This window comes from Arvicanthis niloticus, chromosome 20 (assembly GCF_011762505.2).
Source record: "Arvicanthis niloticus isolate mArvNil1 chromosome 20, mArvNil1.pat.X, whole genome shotgun sequence".
NCBI lineage: Eukaryota > Metazoa > Chordata > Mammalia > Rodentia > Muridae > Arvicanthis > Arvicanthis niloticus.
The window spans coordinates 47,888,113-47,911,922 of NC_047677.1; the positions used below are offsets into that span (position 1 = coordinate 47,888,113).

The following is a 23,810-nucleotide window of genomic DNA, read 5'->3' on the forward strand; positions in this document are numbered from 1 at the left end:
TTTTTTTTAAATTGAGGTTCTTTTCTCTCTGACAACTCTTATGTCAACTTGACATAAAATCAGTTAGCCAGTACAGCCTCTGAACTGCAAAGAGCCATTGGCATCCAGTTAGAGAAGCCACCCAATCAGGTAAAACAGTCTTAGGAGAGAGGCGGGGGCAGGCGGGGGCAACAATAAGAATGTGGGTGTCACTGGAAGAAATGGATGAGGTTTGAAATCAGGTCTAGCCTGGCAGTGGTGGCGCACGCCTTTAATCCCAGCACGTGGGAGACAGAGGCAGGTGGATTTCTGAGTTTGAGGCCAGACTGGTCTACAGAGTGAGTTCCAGGACAGCCAGGGCTACACAGAACCCTTGTCTTGAAAAAAAAAAAAACGACCGACAGAAAAAAGAAAAAAGAACCACAGGACAAAGAGACAGGCAACCGCGGAAAAACAAAAAAAAAGAACTCAGATCTAGGAGAAGCCCCGTCAGGCCTCGGCTGTACAGTCCTATAGGGAGCTTGCGTGTGACATCAGGGAGAAGGCGACTTCGTGAGATCACACTGCAGTCACAGTAGGAGGCCCAGCTTCGGGTGTCCCTGCTCACTCAAGCCTGTGGGTGACATCTCTGTGTGGGACCCTCCCCCTGGGACTCTGGAAGAGGGCACTGAGAGTGAGATCTACTCTTGGTGCCAAGTTGCTCAGGGGACAAGAAGACAAGTGCACATCTTTCCCAGGATGCTCAGGGACATCTCCCCAGGGGCCCATGCATGGCTGGAGGTCCTGTAGGCAGGGGTGAGGTCAACCTCCACTTACCCTGGAGCATCCCCTCCCCCTCTTCCACAAAGTGCAAACACTAAGTTTTCTCCTTCCTGGAGTCACTTGGGACAAGCCTGGTACTTGAGAAGGGTCCAGTGTTGGCAGAATCATGGGGTGATTCTGTTGAGGTGGGTTTGCGCCCACTGCCCATATTCCCCTTCAGTCCCAGCCTCCCCAGCAGGACTCAGCCCTGTGCAAAATGGAGAAGGCACTAGAATTCCTGAGGAGTGGGGTGGAGCAGAGTGGTGCACTATGGTAGGTCCCTCCTGCCACCTGTAGGGCGCCTGGGGGTTAGCACCCCTGCGCCTCACTCCCTGGCTAACAGCTTATTTCACGGCTGAATGCTCCGGCGGGCGCATATGGGAGTGCGAATGACCGCCAGGCAGATGGAAAAGTACCAGGCCGCCCCGAAGGGCTGCCGAGGGAGGCCATGTTGCCGGACCCCTTCGGTAAGCACACGAGGGTGGTATCCCTGTGGCTTAAACCGGGCCGACCTCCATCCACCCTGCCACTGAAATTCTAGGAGGCACCCAGCAGGGTTTGAGGGTGGCGGGTTTTGTTTCCGCTTTGCACTTGAGAGTGAAGTGTCTCTGAGAGCAGAGGAGGCTGCTCTGCTGTGCGAGGGTGGCCACCTTGTTCCAAGCTTCCAGCCCGGGGCCCTTCCAGGTGTCCTTCTGACCCACCAGAACTGCCCTCCCCCAGATACCACAGAGACTTCAGGAAGAAAGTGCAAACACTAACAGTTTCCTTTGCCTCCGATTGATTTTTTTTTTCCCCCTGTATATTGAAATCTCGCATCCTTTCCGCCTTGCCTGGTTCAAGGTCTGCTCCGGTTAGTTTTTTGCAAAGCTGGATCTTGTCTTGACAAACCACTACTAATTATTTCTCTTGGTCTCTGGGAGGAGGTGTTGGAGATAGAGACTCTCTGAGGTTAAATGACTTGCCCCAGGCTACAGAGAGCTTCCAGGCATCGCCAGAGCCTCCTGCCTCTCCGCCCTCCTCCTGGACCTAGTGGCCCAGTGAGAAGACAGGTTCATACACAGGCACTTGCTCCTGCAAACCCTGTGATGGCCCTGTGGAGATCAGGTGGGGGCCCTGCTCACTCCAGCGAGGCTCAGGAGCCTGTGTGCACACTGTAGTGTGAAACAAAGTCCCTTTGTGAGGGAGCACACCCCTCCCTCTCCAGCAAATAAAGCTTCCGCTCCCATGAGATGCCTCTTTTATTTAATGGCCTAATTTCCAAAGGGCGAACTGGGGCTGAGGGGAAGAGCAGGGGAGGAGGAGTAACCCTCAGACAGAGCCGTGTGCACATCAGCAAAATGAGCTGGCAGATGGGAAGGTGTGCTGTCACCCCCACCCCATTCCCCACCCCACCCCTCATCCCCCACCCCATCCCCCACCCCCATCCCCCACCCCACCCTGGTGCTGGATAGAAACCGAGGACCAGAGAGGCAGCAGCCTTGCCTATACATGACACAGTATCAACACAAGGACCAGGGCTGTCATCCAGGTCCCCTGAACCTGGTCTGCTTTCTGTTTGGGATCACAGGGGCTCCTCACCCACCCTTGCTGAGTAACTTCAAGGAATCTTTTAATCTCACTGAAGCTCTGAATGTTAACCCCAGATAGAGCACTGGGCCGAACCCCCACCCCCTTGTCTGAAGTGGAAACTAAGGGTTCTTGGAAAGTCAGTGGTGTTGGATGGTGTTTTGCTGGGGCAAACTCATGAAGGAAGGTTTCCCTGAAGCAGACACAGGAGAGGGGATGTGCTAACGCTAGCACGTGAAAGGACACGTGATGAAGGATTTACTAACAACACATGTATTGGTCTGCCTTACATTGCGTGTTGAGCTGCATTCCTCAGGACTCCATAGAGGGAAAAGCACCACAAAATTTCTAGTGGTGTGCTGCAGTTTGTTGCTGCTTCCTTGGTCTCGGGCTGACTGAATGCGTGTGCTGAGGCAAGACCCGTGGAGGACACGTGATGTTTGGAGGGAGTATGAGTAGGATTCCACAGAGTGAAGGAGACAGGGCTTGGCTCTCTGGCACTGCTAGCTGTGCAATGCTTGCTAGTCTCCAGTCTTCAATGCTCTTCACTTCCCTGAGAGAAGCACAGCTGAGAACTTCTCCTGCTGTTCCTTCCTGCTGACTCTGAGGCTGAGGCCTGGCCGGCTCTGCTAGGTTGTGTCACCGCTGTTGCTAACCTGACTCTACCTAACTGTTGCTAACTAGGCTGCTGGGGTATCCGTGAAGTGTGAACTGTTTGCAAGTGTATCGAGCTGCTGCTGCCCTGTGAACAGAACTGCCGGGCTCCCGACAACACAGACAGGAGCTGCTCCAAAGAACCTTTCCAAACAGGTCCGCTTCCACCCCCCCATCCAACAACCCCATATCCCTTCTTTTCCACTACCTCTGGTGGGTGGTGGGCTACCAGGGAGGTTAAAGCATTTAAGAACTATTATTAAAAATAAGGTTTGAAAAAAGTTGTCATTGTCACCTTGTGACGGTGTCCAGCATCTGCAGCAAAACAAAACAAACAAACAAAAAAAAAACCCCACATGGCCAATCCATTTATCTCTGCTTCTTAAACAAAATTGGATGGGAAATTTCATTCTGATGTTATATTCACAAATGTTGATTTATTTATAAACTGGAGCCACATAGGAATCCCAGCTCTCACCAACATAGGTTACTAGCAGTTAGCCATTGTGCCCGACCCCATTGCTACCTGCCTTTCTGCTGGCACAGAGGGCTCTGCAGAGAGGAGCCAGTACAAGAACCCCCTACCCTACCTCCCTTGCTAGGGACATTGAGTTCCCTGGCTGCTTCTGTGGGAACAGACCCTGCCCTGCCAGGTGACCCCACACATCCCCAAAATACATGCCACATGCCTCAGAGCAGCTGTGTCTGGGGACGGATGTCAAGATTTGACCTCCAGGTTGAGAGGCCTGCACCCAGACTCCACCTCCCCCACCCCAGTTCCCTCGATGTTCACCCTGTCATCTGCCATATTCTTCCAAACGCTGAAGAACAAGAGGTTCTGGCGTTCTTCTAGGCAAGAAACATCATTTCCTACAGTTTTCCTCCCCCTCTGCCCTCCGGTGAGATCACATCCCCTGTCCCCAGAAGGGAACTTCCATTCCCTGGGTATCAGGTGGGGAACTAGTAACCTGTAGAGTTTTGTTCTAAGCTCCTGGGGTCTGGAGAGCAGACCGGCTCTGGGAAGGGACCACAATTCCCTGGGTGGCTTCGCCACATGAAGTCTTTTCAGAATTCTCTTATTAGTATTTCTTCAGCTGGGAGTTGGTTGGTGGAGTACAGCCCCTGGGGGATGCGGTGCTGTCTCTGCAGAAAAGTAGGGGTTCTTTCAGAATGAGCAGGCAGCCAGTGAGTGTGCGCTGTCCCCACCCTGCAGCCAGCCCTTGAGAGTTCTTGGTAAGCAGCCCTACTGGGGACTCAAGAACCCACCTGCACCAGTCCACATCATGTCCCATGTGGGTGAAGCCTGTTAGCTCCGGTTTCCCTGCCCCTCTGACACTCCTTTGTTGTTCAGTCTGATCAAATAAGTGGGTTTTCTTTTTTTGTTTGTTTGTTTGCTTTGTGAACAAGGTCCTCCGGTGGACTTGACAGCCTGCAGGATGCCCACAGACCCTGGAAGTAATGAAAATTGGGGGAAGTGTGGGAAGGATCTAAGCTGAATGGGGGTGAAGTAATCATGTTTTCAGAGAACAAGAAAAGTGAGACACAATCCTGGTTTCAAAAAAAAAAAAAAACCTTTTAATATTGGGACTTTTAATATTGGGACTGGAAAGATGGCTCATCAGTTAAAAAGGAACTCAAAAGTTGGTTCCCAACACCCACAGTGGGCAGTTCATAACTACCAGTGACTCCAGCTCTAGGAGGATCTGTCGCCCTCTTCTGGCCTCTGTAAGCAACTACACACACCAACAACAACTCAGGTTGGGCAGTGGTGGTGCACACCTTTAATCCCGGCACTCAGGAGGCGAGGCAGGTGGATCTCTGAGTTCAAGGCCACCTTGGTCTACAGAATGAGTTCCAGGACAGCCGAGGCTGTTACACAGTGAAACCCATTTTTGAAAAACAAACCAAAATTTTAAAAATCCAAACTCTCTGGCAGGAGGGCAGAGGAGACAGCTCAGTTGGCAGGGTGTCGCATCACAACCATGAAGACCAGGTCAGTCCCCTGCCCCACACAGAGGCTGGTCACCTCTCATCCCTGTGCTGAGGAGGTGGAGACAGGAGGATGGCCTGGAGTTCAGTGGGTAGCCAGACAAGTCAGATTGGTATGCTCCAGGCTCAGCAAAGAGAGCAGTCGGGGAAGACACTTAACGTCACGGCTGTCTTCTGCACACACATGAACACACACACACACACACACACACACACACACACACACACACACACACACTGTGTGAACAAGGAACCAACCAGAGGAAAGAACTGAAGGGCTCAGAGCAACCAGGGCCCTGACCCCTCCCTTTGGTTTTCCTTCCCTTCTAGAGATTTATGAAGCACTATGTCCAAGAACACAATGATTTAAGGTGACTGAGAGGAGATTAGCTCCTGGTCGGCAGGCTTGTTGTTGACACAGGACCTGGATAATAGCCGGGTGACCTGAGCCTCCCAAGATGGAGATGATGAGGTGCTTTCTCCTTAACCACACTGGTGGGGCTTCATAATTACTGAGGTGCGCGGATTAACCATGAGACTGAAGAGTTAAAAGCAGAGCATAATTGCCTGGTATCCGTCCTCTGTAATTTAGTATAATCTAATCATGGACAAAGCCCCAAAGAAAGCGGTCTGAAAGCATGCGCTTTCCCTCATAATGTGTTACTGACGTTGGTAATACATTCCGCGCCTCGGAAGAAAGGCTAACCCTTAGTCAACAATGTGTGGTCCAGAGCGGGAACTTGTCATTTAATTCCCAAAAGACTGTCCAAAGCGAGTGGCATAGCAGCCCGCTGAACATATTCCCCCATTTCCCTGTGACTCTATTTACCTCCTCCCTTGACCCATGGACTGGGAGAGAGCCGGTGGGCATCCCCTTACAGAAGGCACTGAGATGAGGTAACAAGAAGCTGGGTCCACCTGAACCCATGCCAGTGGAATCTGAGCCCCATTTTTGACTGCACTACCCCAGCACACCCCCCTCCCCAGTGGGATGCCACTATCATGTGGTTCAAAGGAAGCTCAGGTCAGCTGAGGTCCTCAAAGATGTGGGTCAAGAAGGCACTGAGGCGTTACAAGGACAGAATGAGTGTGCTGTTTCCTAGCAGGGAGGGGAGGAGGCAAAAAATGGAACCATGAAAGATTTATGGCCATTGTTATTATGGGGCTCTGTTGGAACAGGAAGAGGCTAGTGGGAGGGGAGTGACATGATGGCCTTCCGGGGACCCAGGGGGTTCCAGCAACTCATCACCTCTGCTGCTGGTATAAACAGACACAGGTTCAACATTGGGTCTTTCCGCTCTCCCTTTAATAAATCAAGAAAACTGGTCATAGCAAGGGCCATGCACCTTACACACACACCACACCGTTACACAATACACACTACACAGACACATACGGGCACACTGTTCCATACTTACACAATATACTCTTATGCACTTACATGCATACCACACACTTAATACACACACACAAACACACACACACACACACACAGAGAGAGTAATGAGAAAGCAGAGGTAGCTAGCAGTCAGTGACCCTGAGCTACTTCTGTTTTGTTACATACACCCTCCATGCCGGGCAGATCCTTTGGGAGGGCTCTGACCGGACAAGGGGCAGAGCTCCTTCAGGGGATGTTATTCTACCAGACCGGGTAAGAGTCCTGGGGATGGAGAACCATGGAGAACCAGAGTGATCTAAACCCCAGAATGAACAAACAGGGCTGGGAACTGAGAAAATGAGGACTCAGAGAAGCAGGGGCACCCCCAAGGCTCTTTTCGAGGGGCAGAGAAGGGGAACCAAGGGCCAGATCCTGTGGAAGTGGCCGGGGCTGGGGGGCCTGCTGGTACATTATGCCTAGGACCACAAGACCCAGAAGACAAAGCCAGAAGCCACCCATGAGCCAAAGGCAAGCCAAGGTGGCTAAAGGCTAACACTGAGTTCTAGACTAGAGGGAGGCCAATGCAGCTTGCTCTGGCCATTTGGCCCTTGTGTGTGCGAGAGAGGGTAGAGAGGACGCCTTCATGGTGTACCACCACTGGAGGTGGCCATGGAACTCTCCGTGATTTCCAAGCACCCTCAGATCCACTGTGATGAAATGGACGCCCGTCTGTGAGACAGCACAATGTTCACTTTGAGCATCTGTTTCGGGCGCTCTTAGATTGCACTCGGCCAGTACCAGATGCTGGGAGGCTTGTACTTCGGCTATTGAGCTGCTGTAAGGAGCTGCTCAAATGTTACCAACTCATTTGTCATGCAAACAGGGCTTCGGAAAGAAATAAAATACTATTATGTGGTATATGTGTTAGGCAATCACTATATCAAATCTGTGGCACTCCGTGCAAACACAGGCAGAGAAAAGGAAAACAACACTTGGTGAGAGAAATCACACCACATGGGAGCAGCTAAGTCGGGGAAACCGGGAAGCTAACGACAGAAGCCCGGCGGAGCTGAGGCTGTAATTTTCCCAGCTGTGTGGCCGGCACTGAATACTCCTGGGGTTTAACAAGCGACAAAGCGATGAAACTCTGACAGAGGAGCACGGCCCGGGGTCTTTGGGGAGGCAGGGAGGGCGGTGGGTAGAGCTGCAGGGAGATTTCGAGGAGGGGGCTGGGAAGAGAATGAATTCTACCTGGAGCCACAATAGTGCTAGGAAAAGGGAGGTGATGAAGGATGTGGGAGAAACAGGAAGGGGGAGGGGGCGGGAGGCTGTGAACTGTTTGTTTCTACTTCCTCTGACCCCTCACATAACCAAATCACTGCCCCCACCCTCAAGGCTCCCAACACTGCACAGATTTGGCTGAGGGAGCAGCCTGTCCCAGGCCCTGTCCTGAAGGTTTCTTCTAAACCTGATGGCAGCCCTCTATGGAGTTATGGGAAACCGGCTGGAAATGTTATTTGGAAATTATCACACACTGAAAGGTTGCAGATTGGAAATCTGCAGACCATCTCCTCCACCATAAGACTACAGGACACAGGGGGCTCCGGATCCCATCTCCCATGGGAATTCTACCAGGTACCACAAAGCCTCCTCTTACCAGGCTCATCCACCCACGGGAACCTAGAGCATAGGTATCTGTCCCTAAGAGTCCAGAGTGCAGTGATCCACCATGGGAGTTAAGGGCATAGGGATATTTTGGGTCACCTGTGGCCACCGAGGATCAATCTGTCCCAGGGCTGCACTTTAAATACATATATTTTTTATTCTATGAATGGGTGTTTTACCCACATGTATGTATGTGCACCGGGTTCATGCAGTACCAGCAGAGACCAGAAGAGAAAGTATATCAGATCCTCTGGAACTGGAATTATTCAGGACTGTGACCAGCCACTGGTGCCCAAACCTAGCTCCCCTACAAATGCTGTGAAGCACAGAGCCATCTCTCCAGTCCCAAGGATGCACACTCTTGATGTCTCGTTGTCGACCAAGTGCATGCCTGAAGCTGGCCTAAAGCAGCCTAAGGCCTGGGAGAGCATGCCTGGCGGTTACTCCACCACCCAAATCCCACACAGCCCCCACGCCCATCCGGAGACTGGCAAATGGGCCGGATCTCTATTAAGTAAATCAACATTTTATTGAATGTCCACCACGTGCTAGCGCTGCGTTAGGATAAACACTGCTAGATCTAAATGAACACACACACACACACACACACACACACAGATACACACACACACACACACACACACACACACACACACACACACACACACACACACGGAACCAAACCAACCCTCTGGACCTCACCAACATGGCGGCTCCAGGCCGACACACACATTTTGCATCATGGCGGACATACCCTTCAGGCCCCGCCCCTCCCAAGATGGCGTCCAGGCTCGACCTTCCCATCATGGCGCGCGGCCCCGCCCGCTCCGCCGCGGCTGCCGGCGGGAGCAGTTCCGGGTGCGGTGCGCGCCGGGGGCGGGCGAGGGGGCGGTGTCCTGGCCATGGCCGGCCTGTCGGACCTGGAGTTGCGGCGGGAGCTGCAGGCCCTGGGCTTCCAGCCAGGCCCCATCACTGACACCACTCGGAACGTCTACCGCAACAAGCTGCGCCGCCTGCGGGACGAGGCCCGGCTGCGCGACGACGAGCGGCTGCGGGACGAGGCCCGGCCGCGGGGCCCCGAGCGTCAGCGGGAGGAGGCCCGGCTACGCGAGGAAGCGCCGCTGCGCGCGCGGCCCGCCTCGGCCGCCCTGCGGTCGGAGCCCTGGTTGTCCCCGCCGCCCCCGAGCGCGGCTTCCGACGCCGCAGGGCCTTACGGCAACTCCGGGGCCTCCGCCTCTCCCTGGGCCGCAAGCCGGGGCCTCTCCTACCCGACCCACGCCGGGCCCGGGCCGCTGCGGCGTCGCGCCTCGGTCCGGGGCAGCTCCGAGGACGACGAGGATGCGCGGACGCCGGACAGGGCCGCCGCGGGCCGGGCCCGCCATTGGTGGGCCCCGTCGTCGGCCTCTGCGCGGCCGCACTCCGCGCTCCTCGGCGCCGACACGCGCCCCGGCCTGAAGGGCTCGCGCACGGGCTCTGCGGGCGCGGTGCGGGCCCGGCCCGAGGCGGGCCGGCGGCTGGAGCGCTGCCTGTCCCGCCTCCTGCTCTGGGCCAGCCTGGGGCTGCTGCTCGTCTTCCTGGCCATCCTCTGGGTGAAGATGGGCAAGCCCTCGGCGCCGCAGGAGGCGGAGGACAACAGTACGTCCCGGGCCGGCGCAGGGGAGGGTCCCGGGCACGGGTGCTCGCCCACCCAGCCCACCGAGTCCCCGGCTCGCCTTGAGAGCCGCGACCGGCTTCTCGCCTCCACACCTTCACTTCCTGCCTCCACTTTCTGCTGTTTTCTGTTTCCCCATCTTTCTAGAGTCTCCCATTCAGCCACTGCTGGGAACAGGCTCTTGCAAGACCTCTGGGGAGAAAGCTACACGCCCACTCTTGACAGACAGCCACCCCCCTTGTCTCCTCCCTTCTCACTTCTTCCTCAGTCACACTTGAGAGCCCCCTTGGAGGCTCCAGACCTTCCCCCTGGTCATCTGGGGATGCCTGCTTGAGGTCTCAGCTTAGTAGCACTAAAACTGGACCCACCAGGCCTTCATTTGTCAAAAGGAGTCTGGCCCTGCCTGTGGCACGGGTGTGGGAGAATTTTTTTTTTTTTTAAAGCTTAAACTGGTACTACTGGGGTGCTTCTGAGGATGGCAGCACCCTCAGGCTGTGCTGGGAGAGGGCCTGTGAGTCAGGCAACAGTTGTGTGACTCCACATCCCTTGAGGGGTGCAGGAGACCGTTCCTGTTCCTCCTGAATGACTGAAGACTGCTGTCTCCCAGAAGGGATTTTTGCCTATGACTCTTGGTTATAACAAAAGAAGAAGAAAAACATTTCATTTTCATGAAAATCTCCCCCTCTGGCATAAGGGGTTATAGTTAGGGTCCGTCTCACGTACCTTAGACAAGTGTGTTACACTGAGCTATCCTTTTGAAAAGTACTTTGAAGTAGGGTCTTCCTAAGTTGTCGAGGCTAACCACAAACTCACTCTAGCTCAGGATGACTGCAAACCTATGATCTTGTCTTACCTTCCCCCGAAGCCAGAATTACAGACGAGTCACCAGACCCAGATCATGTTGGTACAAATTTAGGTATAAGATGACAGTTCGTTTTCTTTCCAAAGCATGCTGGCGGTTAATGCTGTTGCCAGCTGTGAACCAGGTCACATCTTCCCACAGTTAGGAGTAGCTGAATTACAGGAAAAGCCTAGCCACTGTCCTAGGTCTTGTGAGGAATGTGTGTCTGGGTGGGCACTGGTGCCCAAGGCTTGCCTCCACTTCTGGAGCCATTATCCACCCTGAGAATAGTTTCTGGGTTTGTTAGAGGTTAACAGGTGAGTGTCAACGGACCTTACTGGTGCTGTAAGCGCTCCGGATGTCACGTAGCATTGGGTGCTGCACTCTGCTTAAGATGACTTAAGACAGACTTCTGGTTCCAAAGAGTTCCCTCCCGTGATAGCGTTCATTCTTACTTGACATGTCGTTTGCAGCTCCTAAGACTTTTGTATGTTGTCTTGTTTGAGCCTAACTCCCTGAGTTAAGCAACAAAGGCCATTAGGATTTTGGGTTTTTTTTTCTTTTTTGTTTTTTTTTTTTTTGTTGTTGTTTTTTGTTTTATGTGTATGGGTGACTTGCCTACCTGTATCTGCACCACATGCATGCAGTACCCATGGAGGCCAGAGAGGGCAATGGAGTCTCCAGAACTGGAGTTACACTTGGTTGTAAGCAACCATGTGGATGCTGGGATTCAAACTCAGGCCTCCTGCAAGAGCAGCTTAGCTACTTCTCCAGCCCCTGGTTTCTAGAGACAGCATTCCTCTCTGTACCCCAGGCTGTCCTCAATCGTGTGGTAGTCCTCCTGGGCTAACCTGAGTACTGGGGTTACAGCTGTATGTGGTCCCATTAGGCCCATGCAATCCCATTTTACAGGAGCAGAAACAGAGGTTAAGTTACCCAGGAATCTGTGGCTGCTGGTTCACGTGCAGCCCGAACAAGGCCCCAACTACCAATGTCCTGCCCCAGCATGAGGGAATCCTTGGGTCTTAGAGCCTACGCTGCACATGGGCCACTGTGACAAGGCTCTTCTGCTCTCCCTTTGTGTCCGCCAAGTTCTGCTTCCCCTGGGGCTTGAGAGGGGTCTCTGTTACCTAGTCCTACTTTTAACCTTTCTCTTTTTTTTTCTCGGTCTCAGTGAAATTGTTGCCGGTGGACTGTGAGAGGAAAACAGATGAGGTACGTTTGATCTGCCTTCTATTAGTCTTCTTGAGGACTCAGAGCTCTGCCAAGAGATAAACTTGCCCAGATCATGAGAGGATCATTTTCAGGGAGCGCTTCCCAGAACGTACCAGAATCACATCATGTTCTGTGATGTTTGTGTCAGATCCAATTCTGGGAGCGCAGCGGTACTTGAAATATGGAAGGGTGAGCTCCTTGGGTCCAGCCCCGGGCTCCTTACAGAAGCACCCCCATTAGCGGGAGCATCCAAGGCCTTCGATCTGCCCCAGTCAGTCCAGGGAGGTGGGGGTGGGTGAGCACTGTCCAGCTGGCGGTGAGGATCAAGGCTGTGGGCATTTGACCCCGAGAGCCCACACTCCCAGACTTGCCTTTTCTCTGGTGTGATCCATCTCTCTGACAGTTCCGATTCCTGATCTGACACTTCAGGGGCCAGTCTGAAGCACATGGTAAAGGGAATTAGCCCTCTTACCCAACGTGTTCGATTTGTTTTATGAAGCTCTCACATTCCCCACAAATAATGTTTGGGGAAGATGAGTGGTCTTCTGCCCACGAATCATGTGAGCAGCATTAGTGCGCAGCCGGGCAGCCAGTTCTGAGGAAGATATGAGGCAGTAAATTTTCAGGTCATAAATCCTACCAGGAGGAGGCGTGTGCTGCCAGAGGGCATGACTTAGTGCTCTAATTATTAAGTGTGGGTGCCAGGCCTCTGCAGCCCAGGGGCTAGCTGAGTAGTGGCACCCCCCACATTGACTGTTCCCCTTGTTAATGAAGGGCAGCCTGCTGCAGACACCATTTTATTTCCTTGGCTGCTGCCGTGTCCTGTTTGCGGTGTTTTATGACGATCCCTTATTGCTCTCATCCACCAGGCAGTTTTGCTTCCCAGTTGTTCTGCAAAACCAGGCTCATAATAAGTTTAATCTGCTTTCTATCATAAAACTGGGCTGATGGTCAGACAGTGTGCTCCAGAAACAGGCGGCCAAGAGAGGAACAGACGCAGAGACAAGCAAAATAGAGCTTTCCACACAACCCCTCGGATGGTCCTCTGTTTGCCCTTTAGTTAGACAAGGTTCCTAGTCCTAGTTCAGGGTTCTGCAGTCTGTAGAGCTGGGAGACCCCAACCAAAGGAGGAGCTTGCTTGCCCCTGGCCTTTCTGTGAGCTCCTCAGACAGATACTCTGCAGGCCCCTGCTGGAGTCTGCAGAGCTGGCAAGCCGTACCCATCAGCTGCCTGGGGCCTGGGCCTGGACCTCAACATTCTAGATATGTAACTAGTCCTGCATCTGCGATAGGACAGCAAAGTCTGGGCCATATCCAGGCTCCCTTGAGCAGCCTCGGCCTTTGTAACAGGTGGGTCCAGGATCCCGCAGGCAGGGACAGACTTTCTCCTCCCAGTGAGGCTCTTGCTGGGTTTCCTTAGGGTTGCCTTAGTTCACCCAAAATCCATATACACATTTAAGTATCAGATAAGTGTTCTTAATCTTCTCTGCAGCCAAGGGTTCTCGGTTTTTCTTTCTCCCTCTGCTTTGGAGAATGTGGGGACAGGCTGGGAGTGGGTGTGTTGTCTTAATCAGGCCATCTTCCCATCTGGTACCGTCTGTCCTGTTTCTCAGGCTGGTGTCAGCCAGTGCAAGAGGTTGATATGTGGGCTCCATGGAGTGCCACTGCAGCCCCTCCTCATGTAGGCCTCAGACCCACAGTCACTGACACTCTGTGGTCCCCTTCGACCTCTGTAAGCCCTGGTGTTACTCTACTGTCTCTTCTCCACAGAGCCAATCGCTCAGCGCCTCTCTCCCTGCCAGCTGTCTACAGATGCGTTTCTGCCATATAAAACTAGGATGTTGGGGCTGGGTACATGGCTTAGTTAGTAGAGTGATTGCCTGGCGGGCACGAGGCACTGGGCTCTGTTTCCAGTACTGCATATAGCAGGCATAGTGGCACAGGCCTGTAATCCTGGCACTCAGCGGGTGGAGACAGGCAGGGCAGAATTGAGGATCATCCTTAACTGTTTCTTGGTTAGCCTGGTCTACATAAGACTGCTTCAAAAACAAAAGTCCCCACATTTAGAGGTAGGTGTTCCTTGCTGTGCAGGTGGACGTGGCTGTTTGGCTGCAGACAGACAGACCGTTGACCAGTTTCTCTCCCTGCCTTTCAGTTCTGCCAGGCCAAGCAGAAGGCAGCCTTGCTGGAGCTGTTGCATGAGCTCTACAACTTCCTGGCCGTCCAGGCAGGTGAGTAGCCAGGCGGGCAGGCCAGGGCGGCTCAGCCGCCACGCAGACACAGCCTTTCCAGCCCTGTGGGGCTTTAGGACAGGCCTGGCTCTTGCTTCTCAAACTCTTCTCTTTGTCTACACAAACATGGGTCTCTTGGCAGGTATGGGATTCTGTCCCATCATGCTTTGGGGCCTTGTGTTGGTTGGAAGGCCCAGGCCTTGGGAATCCCTTGGACCTGAGGCACTGGTCCCAGGTCTTGTCTTTGTTTGTAGGAAAGCCCCAGGTGGTTTGTGGGCAGCCTCAGGTGGAAGTGTTCTGCCCCTCACTAGGTCTGAGTAGCTGTCCTCTGTCCGCCTTCCAGAGTTGGTCCTGGCTTATGCCATCAAAGGCCCTGGCACCTGCTGCCTTTAAGGCGAGAGCTGAAGTCTCACTGCAGCTGACAGGGACTGTGAAGCACAGGTCCTTTATCCTGTTAGAGAGTAGGAGGTGACTGCCAGGGTCCTGCCCACAGACTGCTTGTGGGCTCCTAGGACTGTGGTGGGAATTTTGGTCTCTTTGAAAAACAGAAATATTATGGGGATATGTTTTTGTTTTAATACCAGGTGTGGGACATGGGCTGCGTCAGGTCGTCCGCAGCTGCTGACCCTGGTTTGATTTGCCTGGTGCTCTGCCAGGAGTGTGGTTTTGCCAGTGGCAGATGGTTTGGAATTCTGGGTCCTTTTCAGAGGTAGATAAATGCTAGGGCCCAGAGAGGAGGGCTGGGCGGTTGGTTGCAGTTGGCTGTGGTTTGTTAAGTAGTTGTCTGCAAAGAAGAAGAAATTAGCTATCCCGAGGGCAGAGTTCAAACTTGGCCCTAGAAGCTCCACGCTCCTACGCAGCAGGAATTGGTCTAATGATACTGTTGTCTTTCCTCTCTCCCCTTCTCTCCTGTCTAGTGTTAGGGGTTTGAACGATTGGAAGGAAAGGGCTGGAAAAGGGTGGGAGAGAAAAGAGCCCACAAAGAGTGGCCACAGAGGACAGTGAGCCACATGCTGCAGGAGGCACAGGGCATAACCGGACTAGTCAGGACAGTACTCTGCTAGGACAGGCCTGCCTGGGTGTGTGCACGCAGGGAGGGGCAGGCAGGAGGGAGGGAGCCATGTTAGGAGGTATGGGTGCCAGGTGACAGGAGCCTGCCCCAGCAGCAGGCAGCACTAGGGAGTGACGTGGGGCTGCGAGCCAGAAGGCGGCCACCAGCAGCTGAGCAGTGCTGCGACATTGCAGCAGAGGCATCTCTAAGCCTCATTGACAAAGCTCTGGGGTGGAAAGGGGACAGAAGAAACTGGTGAGAAGGCCATCGAGGTACCGTGCCAGGCAAGGCTAGTCCAGGTATGGCAGGAGTGCAGAGAAGCTGCCCTGGCCTTAGAGAACGCTTAGCCAAGAACAGTGTTGAGTAGGAGGAGGGCAAGCCAAAAGCTGGCCCTCTCTGCCCAGTGCACACATAAACACATACCTGGCCAGGCTGAGCCCCGGGGCAGAGCTGACACCTGGTATGTGCCCCATCCTGTGCTGTCCCTCTAGGGCTTGGCAGGAAGTCCTGTGAGGGGCCAGCAGCTATGGTAGGCCTTAGGTCTGCTATGGGTTTCGGGACAAACCTCCCAGAGTACTTCGAGGAGCTGCCCTGGCCTGTCAGCTTACCCACAGGTGCCTCATCACCCCGTCCTTCTGGTCACTTCTCCCCAGGATCCCTCTAACCATCGCCTGGCTTCTAGGTTCCAGCATGTGTCCAGATCAGAGTGTCTTTGGTAGCTGGCCTCCTGCCTTTCTTTTTCCCAGGCCGTGTGTATTTATAGTGCCATCCTGGTGCCTTCTGCAGCTCTCTGTCTGAGCCTTCTAGGGATCAGCCACAAACAGGCTTTGGCGTTGGGCAGCTTCTCCGTCATCTAATGCAAATCGCTGCGCTGCTTTGGGTCAGGTTTTAATGATCTGGAATCGATCCGAGCTAAGTGGCTTTTGATCTTGCTGCAGAGGGAAGATGCCCCAGAAGCTGGTGCTGCTGGGCCACACGCTCCTGATTAGAGCTGATGACTTGATTCTCACTGTATTTTTAGGTCATTTCTGAGTAATTTTTCACCTCTTCTCTGTGTTGAGTGTGTCTTTTCCCCTCCTAGGTAATTTTGAGTGTGGCAATCCGGAGAAGCTAAAAAGCAAATGCATCCCTGTTCTGGAGGCTCAGGAGTACATAGCTGTGAGTAGGGTAGGCTGCAGGCTCACCCTCCCCGGCACACGGCCGCTTCCGGCACGCTGCTGCTGCCTATCGATCGATCGCCCGAGCCTTTCCTGCAGGCCTTTTCTCCCCTCCCTTTTATTTTGTGTTTGCTTTCTGCCTTTTGGGTTTCTTTCTTTTAAATTTAGAGGAGTGTTGGACTACTGTGGAGGGGACTGTGCCCCAGAACTGGCCCTGCTGAGTGTGGGCAGGCATCTGGTCCCTCACCAGCTCAGCAGGCATAGCAGGCAGCCCCTTCTTCAGGGAACCTCAAGGGTCATCAGGGCTACCCCTCTCTGTCCACTTGCCTGCTTACCCAGGCCATGGGAGGCACACCCTCCCTGCCCCCGTCTTCTGTCCCCTGTGGACTCTCTTTGGGTCCTCAGCTTCCGTTTGCCTTTCCTTGTGGCTCTCCGTGGTAGAATCGTGTCGCTTCAGGGCTGGCTAGGACCTGAAGGGATATGTAGTTTAGTTTCATATCCCTTCAGGTGAGGAAGCCAAGGTATGGGGGGGGCCGGGGCCGGCCGCAGCCTCAGACATGCATTGCTTTGCTGCTGTGCTTCACTTGGTCCTCCTAGCTGTCCTCACCCCAGCTGCCCTCCCTGCCTGTTTGCTGTGCGTGGGGTGTGTGGGAGACACAAGAGAAGGCTTTCAAGACTCAATGATGTCCTGGCAGCAGCCCCCAGGCAGAGCTCACCCCATCTTCCACCCCACAGAATGTGACCAGCAGTCCCTCTACGAGATTTAAGGCCGCGCTGGCCTGGATCCTGAGCAGCAACAAGGACGTGGGCATCTGGTGAGTGTGGCGCTGTCCCGAGGCTGGGCTGCCATGGTCCTCACCCTGTGTGCTGACTCCTCACTGACAGCAGGGGTGGGCACATGTGGCTGCACACTGGGGAGCAGCACTGCCCAGTCCGGGTGTTGGGGGTCTGAGCCTGCTGGCCGAGGCCTGCTAACTCCTGCTCATGTCCTGCTGGGGACAGAGATGTCCTGGGCTCTTTCCTGGGCTGCAGCTTGTCCTGTGTAGATGGAGTCCTCCCGTCATTGTCTTCATTCAGTCTGGAGAGGACTCAGGAAATGCTGTGTTCTTTTCTGACCTGGCAGTTCCCTGAGTTTCCATTGCTGGCAAACCATACTCGCACAAATAGCAACCCTCTTGGGGGTCGGGGGTGTGCGAAGCAGCCTTGCAGAAGGGGCGGAGCCACACAGTCCCTTCCATTGCTCCTGTTAGAGTCTGTGTTCCGGTTCCAGCTCCTGATATTAACACACACTCTGGGGTTTTGTTCTCTTCCTCTCTAATCCACCCAAATTACTAATTCCACTCCAGTGCGTCCAGCGCGGCCCTTGGGCAGCTCGGCCTAAAGCTCGGTAACTGGATGCGTGGCACGATGGTGATCCGATGGCTTAGAAACAGCGGCCCAGAGCGGCTCAGTGATTTTCCTGCATTGGGAAAGGCAGAGGGGAACACGGATTTTCTCCTCCACGGCACTCACTGAAGCTGCCAACATGGGAGAGAGTGATAACACTTGCCTTTTCCTCCTGGGCAGGCAGCTGGGAGGGTGTGAGCAAGCTCAGAGAGCCAGGGCTGAAGCCGGGAGCATGGAATGGGCACCACAGAGCAGCCATTGAGTCCAGAGAGAGTGGTCCGCACCCTCTGGCGTTCCTGTGCCTGCAGCTCCTTCCTTACTGGCCACTCAGCTGGACACATGGTGGGCAGGGGTCTGGCCTCTCGCCACCTGGTGTTTCCCAGTTGCCGTGGACCTCGTGGGTACGCCCTGATCTTTACACTTAAACAGGGTTTGTGCCTGCTTCTCATGGAAGAGAGACGCGGCCTCCCGGGTTCTGTCTTCAGTTTTGCTGCACGCTCTCGCTCTCACAAAACAGGGCTTCAATAAACACTTCCATTTCTCTATGCTGGGAGGTGGGATCCAATTTACAGCTTAATCTTGTGCATGCTGAGAGAGGCTGTCAAAGACCGGCAGAGGGGGATGCCACTTCAGCGGCAGGGCTCAATCTTGCTGCCATCTTTAAAGCTTCCTTCTTTCTAAGTAGTCAGTGTGGGAAATTGCAAGCAGGAGCACAGCCAGGACAGTGGGCTGCTCCGTGAGCAGTGGAAACCTCCCCTCCTGTGCCCTCGCCTGCTGCTGGGAGTAGGCTCACACTGCAGAATGTTTACAGCCCATGTCTTGTTTCAGGCTGAAAGGGGAAGACCCATCTGAGCTGGTGACCACGGTGGACAAAGTGGTCTGCCTAGAGTCCGCCCGGCCCCGGATGGGCGTCGGCTGCCGCCTCAGCCGTGCCCTGCTCACCGCAGTCACCCACGTGCTCATCTTCTTTTGGTGTAAGTCCTCCCGGCCACCGTGCTCCCTGGCCACCGTGCACCCTGTCTACCGTGCGCCCTGTCCCTTCATCAGTCAGAGACACTGAAGGAGCCACCTAACCCTGTGCACCTGGAGGCTGGTTCACAAAACTGGAGATAACAGGCTGGCCTCTGCCCTGGGCTGTCTTTACCCTTAGGCTTGGTGGCTGGATCTATATTATAAGTGGATATGTATGTCCTTGGATGGGGCAGGAGCCTGTCAGCCTTCCCGAGACTCGTGGGCTCTGTGGAAGTCTTCACTGCCTCCCTTGGCCCAGTCATGGTCCCGGTGCACAGACCAGCTCCACTCAGGAGGTGCTGTGGGACCTTGGCCTAATTTTACTCCAGAAAGCTGCAAACATCTGCAGAGATAGATAAAGGGGGTGTGGGGGGGGGTGCAGAGTGGGGGAGGGAAGGAGAGCCTGGCTTGTCTCTCTCCAGCAGCAGCATTCTGAGGTGTCTCTTAAAAGGAAAAGGCTGGAGCATGGAAATGGTAGCCTTCACGATCGCCTGGAACAGATTATGGGGTGTTCTGTGCATGCGTCCCCATGGCGAGCTGTCAGGGTCTCTGCATGCACACAAGTGGCATGTCTGTAGGTCTGCAGCGTAGGCTCCAGCCCATGAGGGAGAAGATGGTGTGAGGTTGAGATGGACTGGGGTTTGCTACCTGGGACCCCTGAGGTGAGGCAGACTCATGCTCAGTAGGGGATGGTGTCCCTTCTGTTCCAGGCCTGGCCTTCCTGTGGGGCCTGCTGATCCTCCTGAAGTACCGATGGCGGAAGCTGGAAGAGGAAGAACAGGCCATGTATGAGATGGTGAAGAAGATTATAGGTGCGTGTCCCCCACCGTCCCCCCCCCAGGTGTCCCTCAGCGGGAGGTGCCCAGAGCCACCAAGCTGCTGCTCACTGCTTCACTCTCTCTCCAGATGTGGTTCAGGACCACTATGTGGACTGGGAACAGGACATGGAGCGCTACCCATACGTGGGCATCCTCCACGTGCGCGACAGTCTAATCCCCCCACAGAGCAGGTGAGTCCTGCTGCTGGGGTGGCTGGGGCGACCACTGGGACCCATGGGAGAGAGCTCAGACCGTAGCATCAGCAGCCGCCTCCTGTGAATGACTGCCTGCCCCCTGCTGCTGGCTTGGTTTTATGGCAGAAGAGCCAGGTAGGAGGCCCAGGCCAGCAGCAGTCCTCTACAGACTGTGCCAATTTGAGACCCAGTCCCCTCAGCGGTGTCAGCTGCAGACAGTCTCTTGTTCCCATGAGTCAGGTCCCACGCTCGGCACCTGGGACAGCCAGCTTCCTCCTCTTGGAAGCTGTCAGCTTGCTGGTCACCTCTAACAGAGAAGTGGGCTTCCAGGCTCTGTCTCCCAAGCAAGAGAAAACCTCCCAGCAGCCTTTGGGAACACTGTTGACCATGGACCAGCATCAGTTTTCTTGAGTCAGTCACAGACAGGGAGCTTTTTAGACTTTGCAACCATGACCCTGAAGTCATACCCTGGGCAGTGGGGATGGGGCATCCAGCAGGCTCCTCCCTGGTGTCAGAACAGTGGAGGGCCCATGTATAGGTGAGGAAGCCCAGGGACTGGGAAGTAAGGGGACTTACTCAGACTGCTGTGGTAGCATTCTGTGTAGTTGCCCCAGGGAATCAGAGGAGAGTGTTTGCAGGTCTGGGTTTTTGTTTGTTTTGTTTCATTGATTTGTTTTGTTTTGTTGTTTTTTGGGTTTTTTTGTTTTTGTTTTTGTTTTTTTTTCTCGAGACAGGGTTTCTCTTTGTAGCCCTGGCTGTCCTGGAACTCACTCTGTAGACCAGGCTGGCCTCAAACTCAGAAATCCGCCTGCCTCTGCCTCCCAAGTGCTGGGATTAAAGGCGTGCACTACCACTGCCCGGCGTTTTGTTTCATTGAAACAGAACCTTATTTTGTAGCCCAGGTAGGCCTTGAACTGACAGGCCTTGTGAGGTAGCTTCCTGAGTGCTGGGGTCTCTATGCCCTGCTCCTGGGTCATTTTCAGCTGACACCGTGTCACTAGTAGCAGTTTTCCTGGGAACAAAAGTCTTGGCTGCTCTTCAGCAACATGCATGCATTTGTCAGCTGCTGGGTTCCATCTCCCCACAGGCTGCAGGTAGGAAGTCCCTGCCCACAGGGGGTCACTGTTTCTCTGAGCGATCAGCTTTCCATCTCCCAGGGGAAGCCATTTGCTGAACCCTGACTACTGCCTCATTCTGGCCCTGCCGCGAGCTGTGTAGCCAGCTTATGTGAGCCTCGTCCTCGTACAGTGGGCTTGCACTGCAGAGGGCTGCCCTGTGTGAGCCTCGTCCTCGTACAGTGGGCTTGCACTGCAGAGGGCTGCCCTGTGTGAGCCTCGTCCTCGTACAGTGGGCTTGCACTGCAGAGGGCTGCCCTGTGTGAGCCTTGTCCTCGTACAGTGGGCTTGCACTGCAGAAGGCTGCCCTGTGTGAGCCTCGTGCTCGTACAGTGGGCTTGCACTGCAGAGGGCTGCCCTGTGTGAGCCTCGTGCTCGTACAGTGGGCTTGCACTGCAGAGGGCTGCCCTGTGTGAGCCTCGTCCTCGTACAGTGGGCTTGCACTGCAGAAGGCTGCCCTGTGTGAGCCTCGTGCTCGTACAGTGGGCTTGCACTGCAGAGGGCTGCCCTGTGTGAGCCTCGTGCTCGTACAGTGGGCTTGCACTGCAGAAGGCTGTGCTGTATGGCACAGTACTTACGCCACACTGCTCCAACAACTTCTGCAGGGGTTTGCTGATCACTCAGTGTGTGCCGCGGAAGTGGAGACCCAGAGTCCACACCCTGGTGGAACATTAGAGCAGGAGAAAGAAGCATAGGAAACCATGTGACACGGGGCAGTAGCAGGTCCCCAGGGACAGGGGACAGGTGCTGAGGAGGTGGCTTGAAGTTTGGCATGCCCGTTCCAGGCACACGAGTACTGGACAGTGCTGTTGGCCCTCTGACTTGCCTGATAGCGACACACATTTCCCCATCAGAACACAAGCCAGAGCTAGCCTGGCACCCTGACTGCAGCCATGTCACCTAGACCTCACAGGCTGGGTACAGCTGTGCAGAGCTGACCTATGGTGGATCTGAGCCCAACCCACTAGCTTCTGACCATCTCCTGAGCCCCCAGCTAAGGGCACACTGGAGCTCAGGGAAGATAAGAGCTGGCAGGGAGTTGATTGGAGCCACTGGCGGGTCAGGCCCTCCTGTCTCCTTAGGACTGGGCCTTCCGTTGGCATCTCCTCCAGGCCCTCTGAGTCCATAGCTTGTTGGCTAATGAGAGCATTTCAGGACAGGGACAAGTGACTCCGGTGAGCAGGAAGCCAGCCGGGACCAGTCACTGTGCTGTGGGTCCCCTTCCCAACAGAAAGATTTCCGGACCATGTGGGGACGCTTTCCCATCTTCCTCAGTCTACGTCACACCAGCATGGCCTCCTGTGCTACAGGGGCTGCATCTGAGCTAAGCACAGTCCCCACGTGGTCCAGGTTCCCACCATCACCAGCCCCTTAGCTTCACGCACTAAGGCCTGTGAGCACAGGAGGTGAGGAAATCCCCAGTTCCCCACTTTGTCCTACAGCCGTGTTGGTGCCTAACAACATGCTACTTGTGGATGTGCGGCAGGGCTTGGAGGCGCCCTCTCTGTGTGACGGCAGCCTGACTCCTTCTGAGTCCTGCCTTCTCCTTTCAGGCGGCGCATGAAGCGAGTGTGGGACCGCGCGGTGGAATTCCTGGCCTCCAATGAATCTCGGATCCAGACTGAGTCCCACCGAGTAGCCGGGGAGGACATGCTGGTGTGGAGATGGACTAAGCCTTCCTCTTTCTCTGACTCAGAGCGATAGGACGGGGCCTCTTCCAGCCAGCCTGGCCCGGCCACCCAGCTGGGGCAAGGACACAGACCTTCGGTGCTCACTCACACCTGCCTTGATCGCCCTCCTGGTCTCAGTTTTGGGACATGGGGAACTTACTTAGGGTAGCCAGGAGACCAGGTGAGCCCCTCCTCTGTGTCAGTATGACTGACAGAAAAGGGAGAATGGCTTGTTTTCCCTGGATAGAAAGACGGGCAGTGGTTGGAACCTTGGAGGTCCTGCACACAGCTCGACAGCAGCCAGTGATCCTGAAGCCCGTCGCTTGGGAGGTGGGTCGGGTGGTGGGCTGGGGCAGCAGGGCCCTGGGGAGGAGCGTGCCAGGTCCTGTGCCTCTGTACCGTTTCCAGAGAGCCTAAGGGTGATGGGAGGGACGCCATCCCACTCCTGCCTGGGCCTCCGTGTCCAGAAGGGGAAGATGTTAGAACTTAGAAGCCGCTGTAGGGGACAGAACAGAGGCGGCTGGGATCTGGGAGGCACTGAGGGTCCAGCCACAGCTGCCTATGCCTCAGGGCTTCTCACAGGTCAGCAGCGCAGCCTGAGCCGGGGCGGAGCTCTGACTCTTCCCCAGCCTCCTCACTGGAGCAGGCCTCCTGGCTGCTTAGCCAGAACGAACAGGTAGGTGCAGCATTGTGGCTGCACACTGCCCTCTGCAGGCCACACGGAGCAGTGTGGGCCATTAGGACCTGCTCCAAAAACACCCAGTGGGGGGCCCTCATTAGCTGAGGGGCGACTCTCCAGCAAGTCCAGCGGGCCTCACCCACAGCAGCAGGAGGCTAGCCCCTGGAGGTGAAGCGCAGCTGCCTCCAGAAGACACAGACGCCCTCTTTTGGACCTGTTGCTGTTCTCTGTTTCTTAATAAAGTACAGTCTCCATTTAGCAATATGTGCATTGCCTTGTGTCTTGGTGGTCAGCAGGACCAGGGGCTGAGCAGGTGCCCACGGCAAGGCCTGTTCTCATGACCAGGCTCCAGCTAGAAGACGGCTTTTGTATTGGGGGTGGAACTGTTAGAAAATAAAATATTTATTGAATGGTTTTGTTTGTGGTGCTTCCTCTGTCTCCCCAAAGCAGTGGTGAGGAACAAGGGCTGGGGCGGGCCAGGCTGCCCTGGCAGTGGGCTTCAGGTAAGCCGCTTAGAGCCACGTGAGCTGCTGGGTGGCCGTGTGGACTCAACACCATGGGCCAAGAGCCCCAGTCCCATGTTGGCCTGCCTGCAGCCCCCAGTCCCAAGGCTCCCAGGGCTTCTGAGTAGAAGAGTCAAGGGAAGCTGAATGGATCTGGTAAAACCCTTGAAGGAGGCATGGTTCCTGTCTCTGGGGCCAGCCATTGGTGTTGGGCTGGTGGGCAGAGTTGGGGTTGCTTCCAGAAAACCATGGAACAA

The 23,810-nt window shown here is 54.9% G+C and overlaps 1 protein-coding gene across 2 annotated transcripts; it reads left to right on the forward strand.

Moving 5' to 3' along the window:
- Positions 1–8,884: 8,884 nt before the first annotated feature.
- On the forward strand, positions 8,885–23,464 carry Lemd2 (LEM domain nuclear envelope protein 2). 2 transcript variants are annotated; one of them, XM_034524394.2, is made up of 9 exons: positions 8,885–9,667; positions 11,699–11,739; positions 13,894–13,969; positions 16,102–16,187; positions 16,913–16,992; positions 18,392–18,537; positions 19,285–19,386; positions 19,481–19,583; positions 22,255–23,464. In XM_034524394.2, the coding sequence occupies exons 1-9, from the start codon at positions 8,935–8,937 to the stop codon at positions 22,403–22,405; spliced, it is 1,518 nt and encodes a 505-aa protein (XP_034380285.1). In that variant the 5' UTR covers positions 8,885–8,934; the 3' UTR covers positions 22,406–23,464. The 2 variants fall into 2 exon arrangements, with proteins under 2 accessions (XP_034380285.1, XP_034380286.1); XM_034524395.2 differs by having other exon boundaries at positions 8,886–9,667; positions 16,102–16,178.
- Positions 23,465–23,810: the final 346 nt, after the last annotated feature.

Coding starts and splice junctions, on each gene's coding strand:
- Lemd2 (XM_034524394.2), top strand. CDS start 8,935: ATGGCCGGCCTGTCGGACCTGGAGTTGCGGCGGGAGCTGCAGGCCCTG. Junction 11,740..13,893: donor GTGAGAGGAAAACAGATGAG/GTACGTTTGATC, acceptor CCTGCCTTTCAG/TTCTGCCAGGCCAAGCAGAA. Junction 19,387..19,480: donor GATGGTGAAGAAGATTATAG/GTGCGTGTCCCC, acceptor CTCTCTCTCCAG/ATGTGGTTCAGGACCACTAT.